The sequence below is a fragment of the Sciurus carolinensis genome, chromosome 16, assembly GCF_902686445.1.
Source record: "Sciurus carolinensis chromosome 16, mSciCar1.2, whole genome shotgun sequence".
NCBI lineage: Eukaryota > Metazoa > Chordata > Mammalia > Rodentia > Sciuridae > Sciurus > Sciurus carolinensis.
The window spans coordinates 51,431,827-51,450,073 of NC_062228.1; the positions used below are offsets into that span (position 1 = coordinate 51,431,827).

General features: G+C 54.3%; 1 protein-coding gene across 1 annotated transcript in view; it reads right to left on the bottom strand.

The window, feature by feature from the left end:
- The window catches only part of Megf8 (multiple EGF like domains 8), a 40,569-nt gene extending 22,565 nt beyond the window's left edge, over positions 1-18,004 (bottom strand). The window contains exons 1-21 of the mRNA XM_047527384.1: positions 17,114-18,004; positions 12,168-12,331; positions 11,711-11,917; positions 10,840-11,020; positions 10,670-10,758; positions 9,469-9,884; positions 8,960-9,105; positions 8,712-8,834; positions 6,457-6,611; positions 6,042-6,161; positions 5,533-5,677; positions 5,287-5,450; positions 4,237-4,437; positions 3,740-3,940; positions 3,009-3,245; positions 2,182-2,300; positions 1,969-2,100; positions 1,763-1,876; positions 1,187-1,435; positions 530-729; positions 40-250 (exon numbers count right to left, since the gene is read on the bottom strand). Of these exons, the coding sequence (XP_047383340.1) occupies positions 40-250; positions 530-729; positions 1,187-1,435; positions 1,763-1,876; positions 1,969-2,100; positions 2,182-2,300; positions 3,009-3,245; positions 3,740-3,940; positions 4,237-4,437; positions 5,287-5,450; positions 5,533-5,677; positions 6,042-6,161; positions 6,457-6,611; positions 8,712-8,834; positions 8,960-9,105; positions 9,469-9,884; positions 10,670-10,758; positions 10,840-11,020; positions 11,711-11,917; positions 12,168-12,331; positions 17,114-17,300 (3,761 nt within the window). The 5' untranslated portion in view covers positions 17,301-18,004. The remainder of the gene's footprint in view (positions 1-39; positions 251-529; positions 730-1,186; positions 1,436-1,762; positions 1,877-1,968; positions 2,101-2,181; positions 2,301-3,008; positions 3,246-3,739; positions 3,941-4,236; positions 4,438-5,286; positions 5,451-5,532; positions 5,678-6,041; positions 6,162-6,456; positions 6,612-8,711; positions 8,835-8,959; positions 9,106-9,468; positions 9,885-10,669; positions 10,759-10,839; positions 11,021-11,710; positions 11,918-12,167; positions 12,332-17,113) is intronic.
- Between the last annotated feature and the right edge of the window lie 243 nt (positions 18,005-18,247).

The following is an 18,247-nucleotide window of genomic DNA, read 5'->3' on the forward strand; positions in this document are numbered from 1 at the left end:
AAGCCCACCCGACCCAAATCTGCTGGTCCCCTGGCTCACCGGGGGTCCCCGTAGTAGCCTGGTGAGCAAAGCTGGCAGTGGGCGCCCTCAGTGTGGTCCTGACAGAAGCAGAGCCCGCTGAGATTGTCACAGTGGCCACGGCGTGGATCCCCATGACCATTGCACTGGCAGGGCCGACAGCCTCCTGAGCCCGTGGCATTGCCAAAGCTGCCAGGTCGGCACCGTTCACAGTGCTCCCCCCACGTCCAGTCTGTGAAGACCCAGCAGGTGGGACACAAAGTCAGGGACAAGGGCAGAAAGGGGCCTAGACTTAACTGGCTTAGATGATCACTGATCCCCCCCACACCCCGACTGGAAATCGAGCCAGCAAGAAAGATGGTGGCACCAAAGTCTATTTGGGTCAGCAGGTAAAGAAGCAGAGGGACCCAGAAATGTATGAGGGGAGACCAAAGCCACTCACGGAAGTCAAAGTTGGGTCCCCAGGAACCCCTGAAATCCATCCCAGGGACTTGGGATGAGGGCTGCTCACCCTGGCACTCGTCACAGAAGCCAGGCCCCCGTTTGCGGCAGTGACTGTGGAAGTTGCAGCCACAGTCTCGGGAACAGCGGGGGGCAGGGGGCCCTGGGGCAGGCGTGGGTGGGGGCAAGTCGGATGTCCAGCCCAGGTCACACACACAGGTGAAGTCTGGGGGCCCACTGCATACACCATGACCGCAGTCCTCCAAGCACCTGGGGACCACAGCGGGAGTGGGGAAGGCCCTGGGCAGGCCCAGGACCCCCAAAGCAACCCCATCATCCCACCCACCAGAACACTATCACAAGTGGCTGCTGCTTTTCACTGTCCCGAATGACCCAGTAGCCAAGGTAACTTCATTACAGGTGGTGACGCTTGTCTCCATAGCAACCACATATCAGCACAGTAAAAACACCCTTTCAACTGGGTCTTCCATCTCCAAGGCAACACTAAAGATTATAGCCCATTGTCTATGAGTGTCCTGTTTCCATGGTAACTAGGGTTACCTTGGGAACCTTGACACTTAAATGAGGTCCTAGTCTGCAAGGTAAAACCCCCAAGGCTAATTGGAGCTACTAGAATCACAGGAAGGAGCCCAGCACCAAGAGGGTTTCCTCCACCTTCAGCCCCAGTCCTGAAGCCATATCTCCACAGAACCCAGGCCTCACTCACGTGCGGTTGCAGTGCGTGATGCCATCGCCTTGATAGCCACGCTGGCAGTGACACTCATAGCTGAGGGGCGTGTTCAAGCAGGTTGCCCGCGGGTGACACCGTGCCAGGCCCAGGCGACATTCATCCACATCTGGACAGCGGGCATAAGCCCAGCGGGCAGGGAGAGCCACAGGCAGCCCCAGGCCCTCCCCTACCCACAGGGAGCAGTTACCCCCACCCAGGGGCCCTGAGAAGTCCCCCTGTAGGCACCTGGGCCAGAAGGGAGATTGAAGGAGAAAAGAATACAGAAACGGGGTCCAGAGATGGGAAAAGGGGAAAGGTAACAGGGAGGGAGGAGAGACAGAAACAGAAAGGTGGGCAGAAAGAAAACAGAAGGAAGGGCAAGGAGAAAAAGGGAAACAGAGGAGGAAAGAGAAACAGGAAAAAGCAGGGACGGGAGAAAAGCAGAGGTGAAGGGCAGTGGGGGAAAGCAAGAACACCACAGGACAGGGACAGGACAAGGGCAGAGAAACAAAGAGCGTTAGTCTTCGAGGAGGGACAGCCAGTGTCCCACCCCCCCGCCTGGTCCATGCTCACCGTCCCAGTGTGGGGTTGTCCTCATTGCCACACCAGCCACACTCATGGCTCTGCAGACACTCATGGCAGGTCAGGAAGCCATCACAGCTCCGGCACCTGGGTTCTGAGTGCACACTGTGGGGTGCAAGTGTGGGGGCAGGGATCAGGGACTGCGCCCTCTGCCAGTCTGAACCCTTGCTCCATCAGCCCCACCCCCGGGCCTGCACCTGTCATCCCAGCCTCGGCAGCCCCCGTGTGGGTACCGGGCCAGGTAGGCAGCAAACAGGAAGCAGGTGTGGGTCGACTGGCACCAGGCACACTGGCTGGAGTTGGCCAGGCAGTCCTCGCAGGTCAGACGTCTAGGGCGGGAGCAGGGCCATGTCACTCCAGCCTGTGCCTCCACACACACCCACCCACTCCCTGGGACCAGCTGGGCTCACTGGCTGCAGAGTGGAGGACACTCCTCTGGGCTCTTCAGGGCACCCCGACCCCGGCCCCGCCGGCTACATGCTGCATCCCCTTTGCGGCTGGTGCTCTGATGCCACTCGCAGAAGGGGTCCTGCAGGGGTTGGACAAAGCTCAACACTCAGCTCAGCACACTCCCATGAGCACCCAGGGGCCATCCAGCTCTGCTCAACAAGCAGCTGCCTGCCTCCCCTGCTGCCCCCTCTGCACCTTCCCCTCAGCCACACATATCTGTTCTGCTTGGAAAGCACCCACCCTTCTGTAGGCAACAGCATCTTTCTATGGGGGCCCAGTGGGGCAGATTCATCCTTGGGATCCAGAGGTGGGCAAGGGGTCGTAACCCCTCCCAATCCCAGTGACTTAATCAGGAGCCTGTAAAACCCAACGGGAGCTGATGAAATGTGATTCTGGGATTCTGCTGCACTGCCAGTGGAGCAGGGTGAGGTGGTAACAGAGAGAAAGGCACTTCCTCTTGGTGCTGAGTGGGGGGTAGAAGTCTGGAGCCCTGTCCCCTGCCAGTCACTGGAACAGTGGTCTCCTTCTGGGGAAGATGGGGGCAACTGCATTTTTGGTCCCCTGCAACAGGGCACACTCTGACTCCCCAGTACCCCTCCTTCCAGGCCCACTTCCTCCTTTCTCCACCTGGCTCCTCCCCATACACAAAGGACAACCACCCCAACTGTCGGCTCCTTCACCACCAGGTGCCCTTGGCTCCCCGTGTCAGCTCAAGGGGTCTCAGTGTCTCAGTGGGCTACTCTGGCTGCCTCAATCTTGATACCCCCACTTTGAGCCCAGTGAGCACCTGGGTGCAGGCATGGCAGTCGCGATGCTCCTCACAGAGTGGACAGAGAGCAGGCACTAGCACCAACAGGGACCCGCCGGACCCATCATCCTCGCAGTGGGCCCCGACCTGGCGCAGGTGGCAGGTGGCACTACTCAGGCACCAACCGCAGCCCTGGTCTGCCAGGCAGCCCAGGCAGGAGGAATAGGAGGCGCAGGCTGAGGAGCGGTAGGGTTCCAGGAAGAAGAAGGAGATCTCCTGGAAAGGTGACATGAAGGTCAGGAGCCAAGCTTCGGGAAGAGTCAGAATTCAGAACTGACAACTGTAATTAAGGGTTAGGAGAACGGAAAGTCAGCATAGGAAATCAACAGGCAAACGGGAATCAAGGACCCTAGAGACAAGAGGTCAATGTAGGGAAAGCAAGGATCAGGGCAGGAAGAGTCAGAAAATGTGAACAGGGGTCAGAATATGGGACCTGGGTTGGGGTATATAAACAGCACTTGTTCAGCATGCTTGAGGCCCTGGGTCCTATCCCCAGCACTACAGGGAATCAGCACTATAGGGAATCACAATATGGGATCAGGCCAGGGTCTGGGGCAGAGGTCAGGGTCTAGGAGGGTTCAAGGTAAGGTCCAGAGTTCAGAAGCCAAGAGTTAAGAGTCAGAGGTCAGGGTCCAGGGAATTAATAGCCTGTAGCCTGGAGTTCAGGAAGTCCAGGGAATCTGAGTTTAGAAGTTGGGCTGGGCACTCACACTGCCACCTGGCACACCAGTCCGATCCCACAGCAAAGTGAGCTCACTGTGCCCAGGGCCTGCTGAACCGTTGAGTTGACCCCGGATCTCCACTGCGTACTTGTGGCCTCGTCCAGGCAGTGGGAAGAGGCGGGCAGACCCTGGACGCTGCAGTCGCCTCGTCTCCTTTTCCTGCTGTGCCACCCAGCGCCCCACCTCCTCCTGGGAAGAGGAAGAAGGCCTCAGAGCTCCTTAGGCTCTGACAACCTCCAAGGTACCCCCAAGTCACCCAATGACCCAACTCCTCCCCAGGGAAGTCTGACCTGGTAACTCAAACCTTCCCCACCTTCTCCAAATCCTGTTCACAGTTGAAAACCCCAATGATGTCCTCCTCTACTGAGGACACATCCCAAGCCTCTGATTTCTCCCCAGTCTTCCCCTGGAACCACAAATTCCCTGCACCACACCTCCAGCCCCTCATTTACCGAAAACACCCCAAATGTCCCAGGCTTCCTCACCATGTTCTCTGTGTCAGGGCCGCGGGCCATTCGGGCCAGGACATGTAGGCGTTGGGCCCGGGCCCACACAGCCACGTCCTCAGTCCCCGGCCCACCTGGTCCCCCTGGCAGCAGTGGGTGGATGAAGCCACGGTAGACCAGGGATACATCTGTCTCTGGGCTGGGTGTCAGGGTGATGGTTGTACTGCGGACAATTGAGACCTATGGCAGCCAGAGGTGGGGTGAACATGTGAGTCCCTCTCTGAACTAATCCCAAGTCCCTATACCCTCCAGGCCATATCAGAGCCAAAGGAGGCTGATCAATACAAACTCCTTCCCCATTTTAGCAAAAGAGAAAATGAGGTAGGAACAGGGGTTAGGCAGCTTGCCCACCATCCCTCTGGAAGAAGAGTCAGGACACAAACCTGGATGTTAGACAAATAGGGTCCTAAAGCCCAACTTGACTCCAGCTCCCACTCATCTCCAGGTCACATTAAATCTCCAAAACTGGCCCTTTCAGTGTCCTCTTCCCCAACACGACATGTCACCTTCCCACCTAAGTCTCTCCAAGCTGAGGCCTAATATTCCAAGTGACAGACACAGTACATGCTTAATTCTATTAGTGTGTGATTTGGGGTTTGGTTGGGTTGGTCTGCAGTACTGGTGATTGAACCCTGAGCCTCACACCTGCCAGACAAGCATCCACCACTGAGCCCTCCAGCCCTTTTTATTTTTTATGTTGAAACAGGGTCTTGATAAATTGACAAGGCTGGTTTCAGGCTTGTGATCCTCCTGCCTCACCCTCCTGAGGAGCTGAGATTACTGGCATGCCCCACCCTAGCTAGTCATATATGTTCTTTCATTAGCTAAATCAGACCTTTAAATGAAAAGACTTTTAGGGTGATATAGCTCCATTTAGGGCTGGGATATAACTCAGTGGTAAAGTGCACATTAAGCTAAGTGCAGGGCCCCCAGTACCACCAAAACACACACACACACCACCAAGATCCATTTGAAAAAACAAACCTAGGCCCTGGAACATCAACACCCCAGGCTCCAGCTGGCTCCTACCTTGTCAGGCTGGGAGGCATTGGGTGGTTGCTGGAAGGTGAGCAGGTGCAGGCCAGGCAGGAAGCTCTGGGTGACACAGGCCTCTAGAGATGTGACGAAGACAGGTGCTGGTCCCCACCAGCCCACAGTGCCTGAGATCTGCTCTCCTCGGCAGCGGGCCTGCTCTGAGAGGACAGGGGTATGGGGTGTTGGGGGATCAGTGTGGGGTGCTCTGCCACCCCTCGCCCACTGCCCCTGGACACTCACCAGGTCGAGGGAGGCAGCTCTCATTGTGCACACACCAACCCAGGGCACCAGGCCACCGGGGAGGGGCTGTGGGGCTGCTGAAGGCCAGGCATGCCTGGCAGTCACCCAGCAGGCGGCCCAGGCCCAGGCAGCTGGCAGCTGGACACTGCAAGGAGAGGACGGGACAGGGTTCAGTGTCCACTGGGGCTCAAAGGAACAGGGAAGGACTATAGATACAGGGGTCTTAGGTACAAGGAGCCAGGAAATTGGAGAATGGGGAATTGAAAGCAGGATTGGAATGTGGAGATCAAAGACAGGGAATGCCCAGGACAGGGTCACAGACTCAAAGGATCAGGTTGGCAGGGAGGCAAAGGGTCAGGGATTAGAAGTCATGAGGCCAGAACTAGGATCTTGGGTGTGAAAACAAGTCTCCCAGTCAGGGGAAGGTCCCTGACCATTTGGTTTAGGCAGAGGAAAGCTGAGGACATGTCTCTTTGATAGGGGACAGCAGGGTTAGGGCAGTCACTCACAGCCCCTGAGGGGGTTCCAGGAGGGGGCGCGGCTTGGCAGGCCCCCTGACACCAACTGCATTCAGGGTCTCGGGAGCAGACACTATGGTCTGTGTACATGGAACAATAGTCCAAGTGGTACTGTAGGGAAGGGGCGGAGACAGAGGACGAAGCTACTCAGACCTGAGGCCTGCCTCCCAACACCTCACTCACTGTGATCATCCTAGGGACCCCTGATTGCTCAATACTACGAGGACCCCAACCATTCCTCCCCCAGCTTACGGACCCTCCATCTCCTCCTCTTCCCTCAATCCCAAGGATCCCCTTCCCTCCTCTCATGGCCACTCCCAGAGACACCATCCCCACTCTCCCTCACCCATGGGAACCGTGCTACCTCCTCACCCAGCCACCCTCTCCCTATCACCCCAGTGCTCACATCCAGGGCAGGTGCCTGGAACACGAAGGGGGGCACTTTGTAGGCCATCAAATCCCCACGAGGCCGGCCACTGTACCCCCCAGCCACCAACAGGACACTGCCACCAAGCACTGCAGCCACATGTGAGTACCGACCACTAGGAGGCGCTGCTCGGCCTAGGAAGATACAGAACCACAACATGAGACCCCTAAACCCCCAACTCCATTTCCATGGCTTCCTTGTCAGGGGTTACCCTGACACTCCTGAGCCTTGGCTCAGCCTTTTTATTGCTGCCTTAACCTCATCTGCCCAAGGAAACCCTCCCAGCCTGCCTGGTTTCACACTGGCTGTAATTCTCTCACTTCTCTGAACCCCAATGCCCCTGCCCAAATCATCTTTCAGAAAGAGCATGATTTTTGAGGTCAGAAAGAGTTGGGTTCAAATCCTGAGTCTATTACTTACTTGTGTTGAAATCATGGTTCAACTACTAGCTGTGTGGCCTTGGGAAGAAGATTCAACTTCTGAGTCTTGGTTTTTTCCTCTATAAATGGAACCACCATCGATTGGGTAATGGAGAGGAAAGGAAAGCTACTTAGGTCTGTCAGCACCAGCCTCCCCTCTGGTGACAGCTCCATTTTCTTCTGGAAAATCATCCTTTCCCATAACTAATTCGAAAGACTTAAATGGCGCTATCCCTGCCTCTGGCAAGAGTGGTCCTTAGCCCAGGCCTATCAGTCTCAGAAACTAGTTCAAGGAAGGGGTATAAGACACAGTTCCAACAATTCCTGGGAGAAAGGAACTCTCTCTCTCTGGGCATTTTAAGGTAGTAGAATATAATCCAAGAGCTATTGGTGACCATCTACAAAAGACAAACCAGCTAGAGACTAAGGTGAATCCAGCTGAGAAATGGAGAGAGAAATGAGACACCATGCTGTGAGCACCTAACTCCAGCCCAGCCTTGAGCTGTGACCCAAATGAGCCAAGACATTCTCTTTTCTGCTTATAACACTGGGTTGAGTTTCTGTCACTTAAAACCAGGAGTCCTGACAGAAAGGTAAGTGGTCAGTGAATGGTGAGTCCGCACCCTCCTCTGACCTCCTCTGACAATCTGCAAGCAGACAGGACTTGGCCCAGGGAATCACAAATTGCAAAGGAAGAAGCTTCCAGAAACTTCACATTCTGGTCCTCCCAGTAAATGAGCTGAAGGGAAGAACAGGGATAGGTGGAAGAGTCCTGACACACTAAGAGACCTTGAACACAAAGCCTGAGCTATTCCTGACGGTCATACAGGGTTCCCTTCCAACCCTTCCTCCTTCCTGCCCCTTAAGTGTTACTTTCTTATGCTTGCCCTCTGCCCTTTGTCTTCTTTTCAGTAGGGAGGGGAGAACAGATGGGCCCCTGGGAAGTCAGAGTTCCCTGAAATGACATTCCCAGTCTGTGCATTCAGCATCTTCTGAGGAGAGGGCTTGTGGCTTTCTTCCCAACCTCAAGACAGTCTCTCATCTAATGGGTTTGGGCGGGATCTCCACACTCCCTCCCTGATGAGCTTGCTGGCCTATAGCAGGCCCCTCATTGCTATTAGAAACACAATGTAGGGGCTGGGGGAAGGAAAAATAACAGAACAAGACAAACATCTTACCCTATGAACATGTATGATGACGAATGGTATGGTACAACTCTACTTCGTGTACAAAGAGAGAAACAACAGTTGTACCCCATTTGTGTACAATGAATCAAAAGAAAGAAAGAAAGAAAGAAAGTGTATCAGAAAAAATAAAGAAGGTAATAAAGAAAATTTAAGAGAAAACAAACAAATGAATGTGTTGAGCCCTTCACAGCATTATTCATAATTCATTCACCATCTCAATTTGCTCTCACATCAGTCCAATAACATTCTCATAATCCCCACTTCATAGATGAGAAGAGTGAGGCACAGAGATTAAGTGGCAATTGTGTGCAGATGGCTGTTGGGGTCAGCATCCTGGTCCTTCCACTTGCCCACTGTGACCCAGAAGTTACTGCTTCCTAGGCAGTTCCCTGCGGAGGCTGGAAAACGGCAAGACCTGAGTTGAAACCTGGGTCTGATGCTGCTGTGACTGCCGCCCATCTATCTCTAAGGTAACAATACCCTAGTCCAGGCCCAGGCTTGCTCCTGAGGCCAGCTCCAATAGGATGTCACCTAGCGAGGACCTAGGTGGTTCAAGTACAGATTCACTGTGGAGATGGGGGAGGACAGGACCCTCAGGAGCCCTCAGGGAAAGAGAGGGGCCACTCACCCTCAGGGGTTCCTGGCGGGGCAAGCTCAGCCCCCGACACCCACTGATGGCAGCCAAGGTGGTAAAAGAAGATGCCGTCTTCATAACATTTTTCCTCCTGGTAATGGGTGTGCACGTTGCCCCCTGGGAAAGGAGGAAAGGGGCACAGCTGGCAAGCCTGGGGGAGGTGGGGATATTCATGCAGGGAGCCTTGGTTAAGGGTTGGTTCAGGCTCCTGGAAGACAGGCAGGACTGGGAAGCCTCCTCACCATAGACCACCATGTAGTTGCCTAGGACACTGGCTGTGTGGAAGGCTCGCTCCCGTGGACCCTGAAGCCCATCCCTGCCTTTTAGGGTTGTCCACACCCGACGATCCACATGGAAGAGCTCGGTGGAGTTGACCCGCACAGAGAACCTACAGAGAAGAGGCAGGCAGGGGCTAGGGCAGGAAGGGCTTCTCTCCATCCTCTAGGCTCTTAAGAGCTCTTCGAACACCCAGACTGGCCACTTGGTCTATGTGCCCTCTATGGGCAGGATCTAGGTATAGCTCATCTCTGGGTTACCTGTGTAACCCAGCAAAGGCTGGACACTGAGCAGGGCCTTAATGAGTGGATGAATGAGTGGGACTATGGGGAGCAAAGTGGCCAAGAGATTGAACAAAAGATCAGAGAAGGTATGAGAGGGTTAAGTGAATGAATGAGTAATGAATGAGTGAAGGACAGACTAAAGGAACACAGGGATCTGTTAGGCTAAAGGGGTCAAGTGGTAGGTCACTCACCGGGCAGTGGAGGGCCGGTGTCCACCATGAACCAACAGGGCACGGGAGGGCGCATGGAACACCATGGAGTGGCCAGTGGCAGCAGGGGGCCGCCCACCTGCTGGGATCACCTGCTCCCAATAGCCCCCACTGGTACGGTCAAGGCGGAAACGGAAGAGGCCAGAGGAGAAGAGGTCGTGCTGGGTGCGGCCACCAGACACATAGAGCCAGATGTCATCCACCAGGGCAGCTGCATGACCTGCCAGTCCCGGGGGCCCAGAGGAGCTGGAGGAAGGTTGCGCCAGGAGCTCCCAGTGGCCCCGGCCCAGCGGACTAAAGGCCCACACGTCATTGGTGAGTGAGCCATCAGCCAGCTCACCACCCATCAGCACCAGGGAGCCAGCCCAGGCCACAGCCACATGGGAGTGACGGGCAGCCTGTGGGAAAAGACAAGGAGCCAGAGATGGAGAGGGAAACAGATGGTGACACAGAGAGTAAGAGCCAGACAAAGACAGAGATGTAGAGACAGTGAAAGACAGATGGTGAGACAGAGACAGAGAGAAAGAGAAAGACAGGGATATGCAGAGAGGGAAAGGAGAATCAGACACAGAAAGACAAAAACGTTCGAATACAAACAGAAGGTGAGACCAAAAAGCACAATAAGAGAGGGAGGAGGCAGGGAGACAAACATAAGAAGTGACAGAGAAAAGCAGAGAGAAAGAAACAGACTCTGAGAGACTGAGACCCAGAGATCAAGAGAGAAAAGACCAAGAATCAGACAAAAAAGGAGACAGACTGAAAGACATGAAGATGCACAAAAAGGTAAGATGTAGAGAGAAAAAGAAAGACGAACAAGCCAGGCACAGTGGTGCACATCTGTAATCCCAGCTCCCCGGGAAGCTGAGGCAGGAAGATTGCAAGTTCAAGGTCAGCCTCAGCGACTTATCAAGACTCTGTCTCAAAATAAAATTAAAAAGGGCTAGGGATGCAGCTCAGTGGTAGAGTGCTTGCCTAGCATGGGCAAGGCCTGGGCTTGATCCCTAGCACTAAAATAAAGATAAGCAAGAAACAGAAAATCAGAGCAAGAAAAAGCAGAAGCAGGTTCCTATGTCGAGTTGTAGGGATTGGGGAGTGTGGGGGGATGGGGATCATTCTAGGGAGTCATGGCTGGGTTTGACAGGTGGACAGGCTCCTCCAGCCAGGACAGGGAAGGGGCCCCTACCGGAGCAGGACTCAGGTCCCAGCACTCCCAGGTGTTGGCAGAGAAGTTGTAGAGGACGAGGTCACCCAGGGCCCTGTTGAGGTCTTGGCCTACAGAGGGGTTGCTGGTCTTAAGTACTGGTCACAGGCTGCCCGGCCTCCAGACCCCACTTAGTCAACCCATCTGCTCACCTCCAAAAACAGCCAGCAGCCCTGGTGGGGACAGGAAGGCACCAGCCGCCCCAATACGGGCAGAGAAGGCAGGGTCCCCGGCACTCACGTTGTGCCACCAGCCAGCCCCCTGGTTCTCCCACAGGTGCAGATCACAGGCACGTCCCAGAAAGCCAGGCTCACAACGGCATGGTCCCAGGGGCTGGGGAGAAGGGGACATAAAGGTAGGAAAAGAAAGAGACAGAGAGAAGATACACAGAGAGAAACAGAGCCGGAGAGAGGCCGATGGGACAGAACAGGAGGAGAGAGACAGACAGGAAGGGAGAAAATGGAAAAAGAGACAGAGAGGCAAAAGAAAGACAGGAAGGAGACGATGAACAAAGAGACAAAGGGAGAGAAACAGGGAACACAGAGACACAATCAGAAAAGGCAGAGATGGAGCAAAGAAGATCAGCAGAAAAAGGGAGGGGCTCACAGGGGTGGGGCAGAAAGACAAAGAGGACAGGTAGGTCAATGCTTAGCCTACTGAAAGAGCCCCCACCTGGGTCAAGGCAGGGAGGGTGCAAGGCACAATCCAGTTGCCAAGGGCTCAGAGCCAAGGTCAGTGGTAAAAGGACAGAAGGCATGGCAGGGAGCCCAAGGCCACACAGAACAGGTGTGGGGAGGAGGGAGGAAAGAGGACAGTGTTCCCAGGTGAGGGTGGGATATGGGGGAGGATGAAGTGGAAAGGGAGGCCTGCAGGTGGGTATGGGGCAGGGCTGGAGTCAAGGTTGGGGAGCATCTGGAAGAAGAGGGGAGTGGGGACTTCAGGCAAGAGCAAGAGCCCATCTCAGAGCTGGGAGTGGGTTTCACAGATCAGGACCCTAGGGGGACACAACTGGGGACAGCTCACCGAGGCACAGGTACCATGGCTGCCACAATAGGCGGAGCACTCCTGCAGGCCACAGTCAGGGCCCCCCCAGCCTGGCTCACAGACACACACTCCAGGGGGCTGGCACTGCCCATGGTTCTGGCAGCCCCCGGGGCACAGAGAGAAACGGAAGGAGGCATTGAAGCCCAGCAGGTTGTAGTTGGCATCGCTGAAGAGGTGCAGCAGCATCTGCAGGCACAAGGGGACTAGGCATAGCAGGTAGACTCTGGAGCTAGACCAAGAGGATGACCCAACCACAGGGACCCTGGACCCCACTGCTTTTCTTTGTCTCTCTCTACCTTCTTTGTCCCTATGTCCTTCTCCCTGATGTTCTCTGGCTGCCTCCTGGTTCCTCCTGGTCTCGTTTCCCTCTGCATTCCTCTCTCCCCGACACCCCACGGATCCTCCAGCTGCAGCCATGCAGCACGTCTCCACCAACCTTGCCCGAGGAAGCCTCGATGGGCGGAGGCCGGGTGCTCCCACTCAGACTTGCAAGCAGCGGGCCTCGGGGAGAGTCACCGTCATACACGAACAGGTAGTCATATGTGCATTCCGTATCCAGGAAAAGGAAGTCCAATAGGATCCGGTGCTGGGGGCTTGGAGCTGGGAGGTGAGCAGAGGGGCCAGGTTCTCATGCAGACCTTCTCCCCATCCCTCCATGCAACCCACCCACAGACACCAAATTCTGCTGCAGGTGATGTGGAGCTCACGGGTGAATCAGGCTTGGACCCCGCCCTGAAGGAGCTCCTGGTCTTACAGCCCAAGGAGGTCAGAGCTGTGACAGTCAGAAGGACAGGAGTCCCAAGAAGGAATCACAATGTCAACCCTGCAATCAGGCTGAACACTCCCTCACTGTTCAGATGGGGAAACTAACAGGCAGAGGAAAACCCAGCCCAGTGGTCAAAGTTGTGGGGTCCCTGATGGCTCGCTCGTCCTATCTGCATGAGCTTCAGACAGGCTAGGCTGAGGGTCAGGGCCCAGGCCCTAGTAGACATGAGAACTTCCCTGTGCCAAGTTTCCAAGGGAAGACCAGTCACCTGCACCTTAACAAAGGCCTAATCTTGGAGTGTCACGGTTCCCCCTCTGCCCCTGCCCAGAGTCTCACATCTCTGTTTACTGCGGTGGTTACAGGCACAAATTGATCTGCCTGGGCTCGAATCTTGACTCTGTCACTGAAGAGCTACTAGCTACATGCCTTTGGACACGTCACCTACCTTCTCTGGCTCTGTTTCTCATCTATAAAGTGGGGATATAATGGTACTGCAGGGTATAGTGGACCTGTAGCTTCTTAGGCTGGGGCTGGGGATACAGCACTGGCCCAACATGTGCAAGGCTATGGGTTACATCCCCAGCATCACAGAACAAACAAACTTTTTTGGCCATTTCTCACATTTAAAGGTGAGTGCTAACTCCCTACCCCTTCTATCTGAAGAGTCTTTAATGTCTGGCTTGACCAATAAAAACCAGCAAAACATTGTGGGACTTCTAAGTCTGGGAAGTAAGAAGACTTGCATCTTTTACTTGGGACTCATGGACTGTCTCAGAACACAGCTGCCAAGCTACCAAAAGCCAAAGCCACATGGATAGGCCACACTAGGTGTTCCAGCCAGTGTCCCCAGCTGATGGGGACAGCATCAGCAGCCAACCCTGGGAGGGAGCTCCTTGGACATGCAGCCCAGGTGAGCATTCATGTGACCACAGCCCCAGTTGACATCTGATTGTGTGAGAGGCAATAATGCCCATAAAGTACTTATGATGGAGCCTAGCATATCACACCAAGAGTTTAATACTGTCACCAATCTTGCTCTCAGCCAGGTGCTGATTCCAGAAGGCTCTCTCTTTCCACATCCTACACTAGGTGTCCTCATGAGACACTGCAGGCAGCTCGGAGGAGTCCTGAAGGCTGAGGAAACTAGAAGCTGGGTTCCACCTCTGTCCCTGACCAACTGGAGGGACCCTGGGTCACTTTACCCACCCCCACCCCCAATCAGCATATCCATCTGTATCCTGCAGATATACCACTCCCTCTGGTTAGGTATTCATGAGCCAGTTCCATGAGCGCTTTGAGCCTCAGTTTCCTTAACTGCAAAACAGGAATAATTCTCTCACCTACCATGGCTGGTGTGAACATTCAGGAAGATGATATCTCTAAGCTGCCAGCCCAGAGTCAGGGTGCTCAATAATATGCTTGTCCAGCCCTCGTCCTTGACCTCTCTCACCAGGACCACTGATTCAGCCTCCTTCAAGGCCTGGCCTCCAGTCTTGTCCTAAAATGGGTCTTTTCAACTTGACATCTGGTCCTGTCCTTCCTCTCAAAAGTCCTCACCACCCTAGGAGAAAATTCAGCTCCCTAACCTGGTATTTGGAGCCCAGTCTTATCACATCACCCCAATGTTCAAAGTTCTATGGAGGAGGGCCTTTGTACAGGCTGTTTGGAACACATCCTCCCTCTTGCTAGCAAGCTTCCCCTCCCCTCTCCTCCCTCCCCTCCCCTGAAGCCTTCCCTGATGACCCCTAGCTGGGTTAGGATTCTCATGTCCCGCTATAACCTTCATCACTCTGGGCCAGGACCATCCATGTCTACTTTCCCTGCAGCCTATGAGGTCCCCAGAGCAGAACCTGGGCCTGGGCCTAATTCCCTTCCCAGTGCTGCCCAACACAAGGCCTGGCACTGAGTAAGGGCTCAGCAAATGCTGGAATGCAGAAATGCACAAAAGGAAGACTACTGAAGCTCTCTCTCAGGCTCTGACCAGAGCCCCTGGGGACCACCACATACAGATCCCCACCCATGGCCTGGGGAAAGCAGAAAACCATTCAGCTGGACCAGGCAACCAGACCTCCCAGAATCTCACCAGCCTCGACCAAACTACACAGCTCTGTTCCTGGAATCACAAGTACATCTTTGTCAAGTGCCTGCTGGAGGGCAGCTCACCATCTGCCTTCCCCAAGTTCCTGCCTAAGTTCAAGGTCTCTTGTTTCCACCCAGTCCCCACTCTATTCCGCACAGAAATCTGATCCCAAAACACCACTCCTGCTAACCCCACCCCACCCCTATTCAAAAGCAGGATGCTCTTACTCCTGAGGACTAAGCCTAGATAAAACTCTGAACTTTGCATAAAAGTGGATTGGTTACTGATTTTTCAATATATGGAGGCAGATACTGGTTTTCAGAGGTGACAAGGATTGGGAGGATAGAAGATCAAGGGAGGTCTGGAGGTCTCCCAGATATTTCCTTCACCCCAATATCCAGGAAATTGGTCCTCAAGTGTCACTGGTGAAACTCCACAAACATCTCCCTGCAATATACACACCTCTTGACCACATCCCAGTCCCTGCCCCAATTCAGAACTCACTCTCTCCTAGAGACCAGCACACCAAGTCTCCAGTTCATCCCCAACCAGCCTGAGAGTTATGTGGCTCCCCAGCAACCCCAAGAGAAAGGTCAAGCTGCTCAGCCTGACATTCAAGGTCCATCTTCCCCAGCTCCTGGCTCCCTCCTCAAGTGCTAGTCTATAGCATAGCCAGACCAGACAAACCCAGAGGGATCCTGAGGGACATCACCTCACTAGAGGCTGTTCCCATTTCCAATCCAGTAAACTTCTATGTGTGCTTCAGAACCCTGTTTCAGAGGCTCCTCCTCTATGATTTCCAGCAGATTCTTCACCTTCCCCTAAGCCCATTCAGCTCACCCCTGTGCCTCCTTCTGCCTCAGCCTTAAGCAGTGCCTCAGTGAGCACACTGGGGGCTTAACGTCATACCCAGCCCCACCATTCCCTGTTTGGGAATCTTCAGGGTCAGAGAATGATTTATACTCCCCCAGCACACTCATGCTGTTCTCATCCCGCCGTCTGACAGAAATGGTTCCCACAGGCAGACATGCTAACTCAAGAAACATGCCTTCATCTATACCCCATAAAGCAGTCAGAGAGATCTTCTACAACATAAATCAAATCATGCCCTTCCCCTTATCAAAACTTTTCTGTAGGGGCTGGGTTGTAGCTCAGTGGTAAAGCACTTGCCTAGCATGTGAGACACTGGGTCTGATCCTCAGCATCACATACAAATAAATAAATAAAATAAAGGTATTGGGCCTACCTACAACTGAAAAGTATTAAAAAAAAAAAAAAAACTCCACAGTCTACCAACCAAAGGAAGTCCTACATGACCCAGGCTCTGTTATCACTCTGGCCTTTGCCCAGGACTCCCCACCTCTCCTTGGAGGCCACTGCCACATCTATTGCCTGGGTAAGGCCTTCCTGGAATTTTCTAGACACTGTGTTTGGACTTCTCTTCTCCCTCCATATTGCCTTCAGATACAGTTCAAAATCACAAAGTCCTACACCTGGCTTCTCCCAATCCCACAACCTCTGGTTCAATGGTTATTATCTGGGACTCTGTTTCAGCACATTTGATTTCCAGCTGCTCAAAAGTATCATACTTTCCCACTTCCAGGCCTTTGCAGGCTGTTTTCCATGCCAGAAATGCTTTTTCACTTCTTACCTGTGCCCCTGGTCCAGTAGGATCCCAGGTTAAGTCAGATGTTTTCTCTGGGCTTCCCTCTCCCCAGGAATGACTTTGTCCCCCCTGTTGTCTAGAAGCCCATAAGAGTAGTGTTGAGGTCTTTGTACAGGCCTATCCCTCTTTCTGGAATGCTCTTCTTCCAGCTCTTGGTGATTCCCACTGATCACTTAGATCAGCTCTGACATCTTCAGGAAGCCTACCTGTTCTCTCAGGCCCTAGGGTTTCTCCATCACAGACCACTCTGAGCTGTCACTGTCTGTGAATGCATTTGTCTCCCCCACTGAACTCCAAGCCCGAAGTCCTAGACTACTGGGGTGTCTTGGTCTTCTGCTATGTTCTGGTGCTAAATATGTGTGGTACATGAATGACTAAAAAAAAAAATGTTTTTATTGAAGTACTTTAAACATAACAATAATAATCCTAATATTGTTATTGAACATTTATTAAGTGCCACGCATCAGGTATGTTAAATACCTGGTTTCATTTAATTCTACTATTGTCACCCCCGTTTGGGTAAGAGAAGTCAAAACTCAGATAAGGTAAATGCTCAGACAACTGCTCAGAGTCACAGACTTGATAAGCCATGTAGCTTAAATTCTAAACCAAGTGATTGGACCAAAAGTCTTAGTTTTTAGCAATTACTCAGAATACCGTTCACCGATGCTCCAGGTTGGTCTGCACACACCTCCCCCACCAGACTTTCAGCCCTCCAGAACAGGGCTCAGAATAGCTACAACCCTGGGTGTCCTGCATTTTGGAGTAAAAGCTCTGGACCAGAACCGGGCTCTGGGAATGTGCTGGGTGGATGGATGCACAAATGAATGAACTAGCGAATGAGTGAGTGACCCACGCGGCCCCACTCACCCTCGATAAGCCACTCGCAGTTGCCATTGACGCTGTAGTTGCCCGCACCATCCGTCACGAAGCCTGGTGCCTCCCGTAGCACCTGCCGCTGCCCCTTGCAGTCCCCGGCCAGGGCCCCAGGGGACAGCGGCCCCAACATGGCCAAGGCCAGGGCCAGTGCCGCACCCAGAGCCTGGCCCAAGGCCATCGCCGCCTCAGGCACTGACTCCTTGGAGACGGAAGGGCCTTAAAGACCCGGAGAGGACCCTCTACTGGGATGAGGCCCTGCAAATGCAACCTCTATAGGGGTAGCATGGCCTTGTAGACCGGGGAGGTCCAGCAGACGCAGTCCCCGCGAAGGGAACGGCCGCTGTTGATGGGCTCTGGAAGCCGAGGGGCGGGCCCTATCCACCCCAGGAAGGCCCTGTGTACAGGGTCGTTTTGGATGGGGTCGACGCTTAGGGACCGTAAGGGTCCCTGATAGACACGGGCCCCCATAGGAGGGCTGACCCCATAAATGGTGTCCAGGGGTTAGACTCGGGCCGCTGCAGGCCAAAACAGACCTTATGGACGGGAGGGTCCCCAGGGTCGAAGGGTTCTAAGGCCCGGCAAGGCCTCCATAAAGCGTGCGGGTCCTGACCAGCCAGGTAGGTCCGGTGAGACCCCTCCAGCTGGAGGCGGGGCGCAAGCGGGTGCCAGGGGCGGAGCCTGTCTTCACCGCTCGGGCCCGGATCCCATAGGCGCACTCCCTTAGCTCACCCACCCGCACCTCCTTCCCAAGCCGGATAGGCCAGACCAGAGAGACTAGGGGATGCTCGGGCCAGAGAGGCCCTGGGAAGACCCGCTGGGAGAGTAAGGGGGCGGGAACCGAGAGGCCGCTCTGGGAGGATCGGCCGAGAGGAGGCGAGAAGTTGAAGACCGGCAGGTCAGAGCGGCCCTGGGAGGACTGCGGAGCATCCAACTCCACCCCTTCTCAAAGAGAGACTTCCGGAAACCTCCCCGCCCATCTGTACTCGACCGCATGCGCATCAGCGACCTCCTTGGGCGGAGAGAGAATCACGCATGCGCAGCGGTAAGAACGTGCCGCAAAATCTGGGAGAGAAAAGCCATGTGCCAGTGGCTAAGCAAAACTTTTGCCACTGGAGGGCGCCTCGA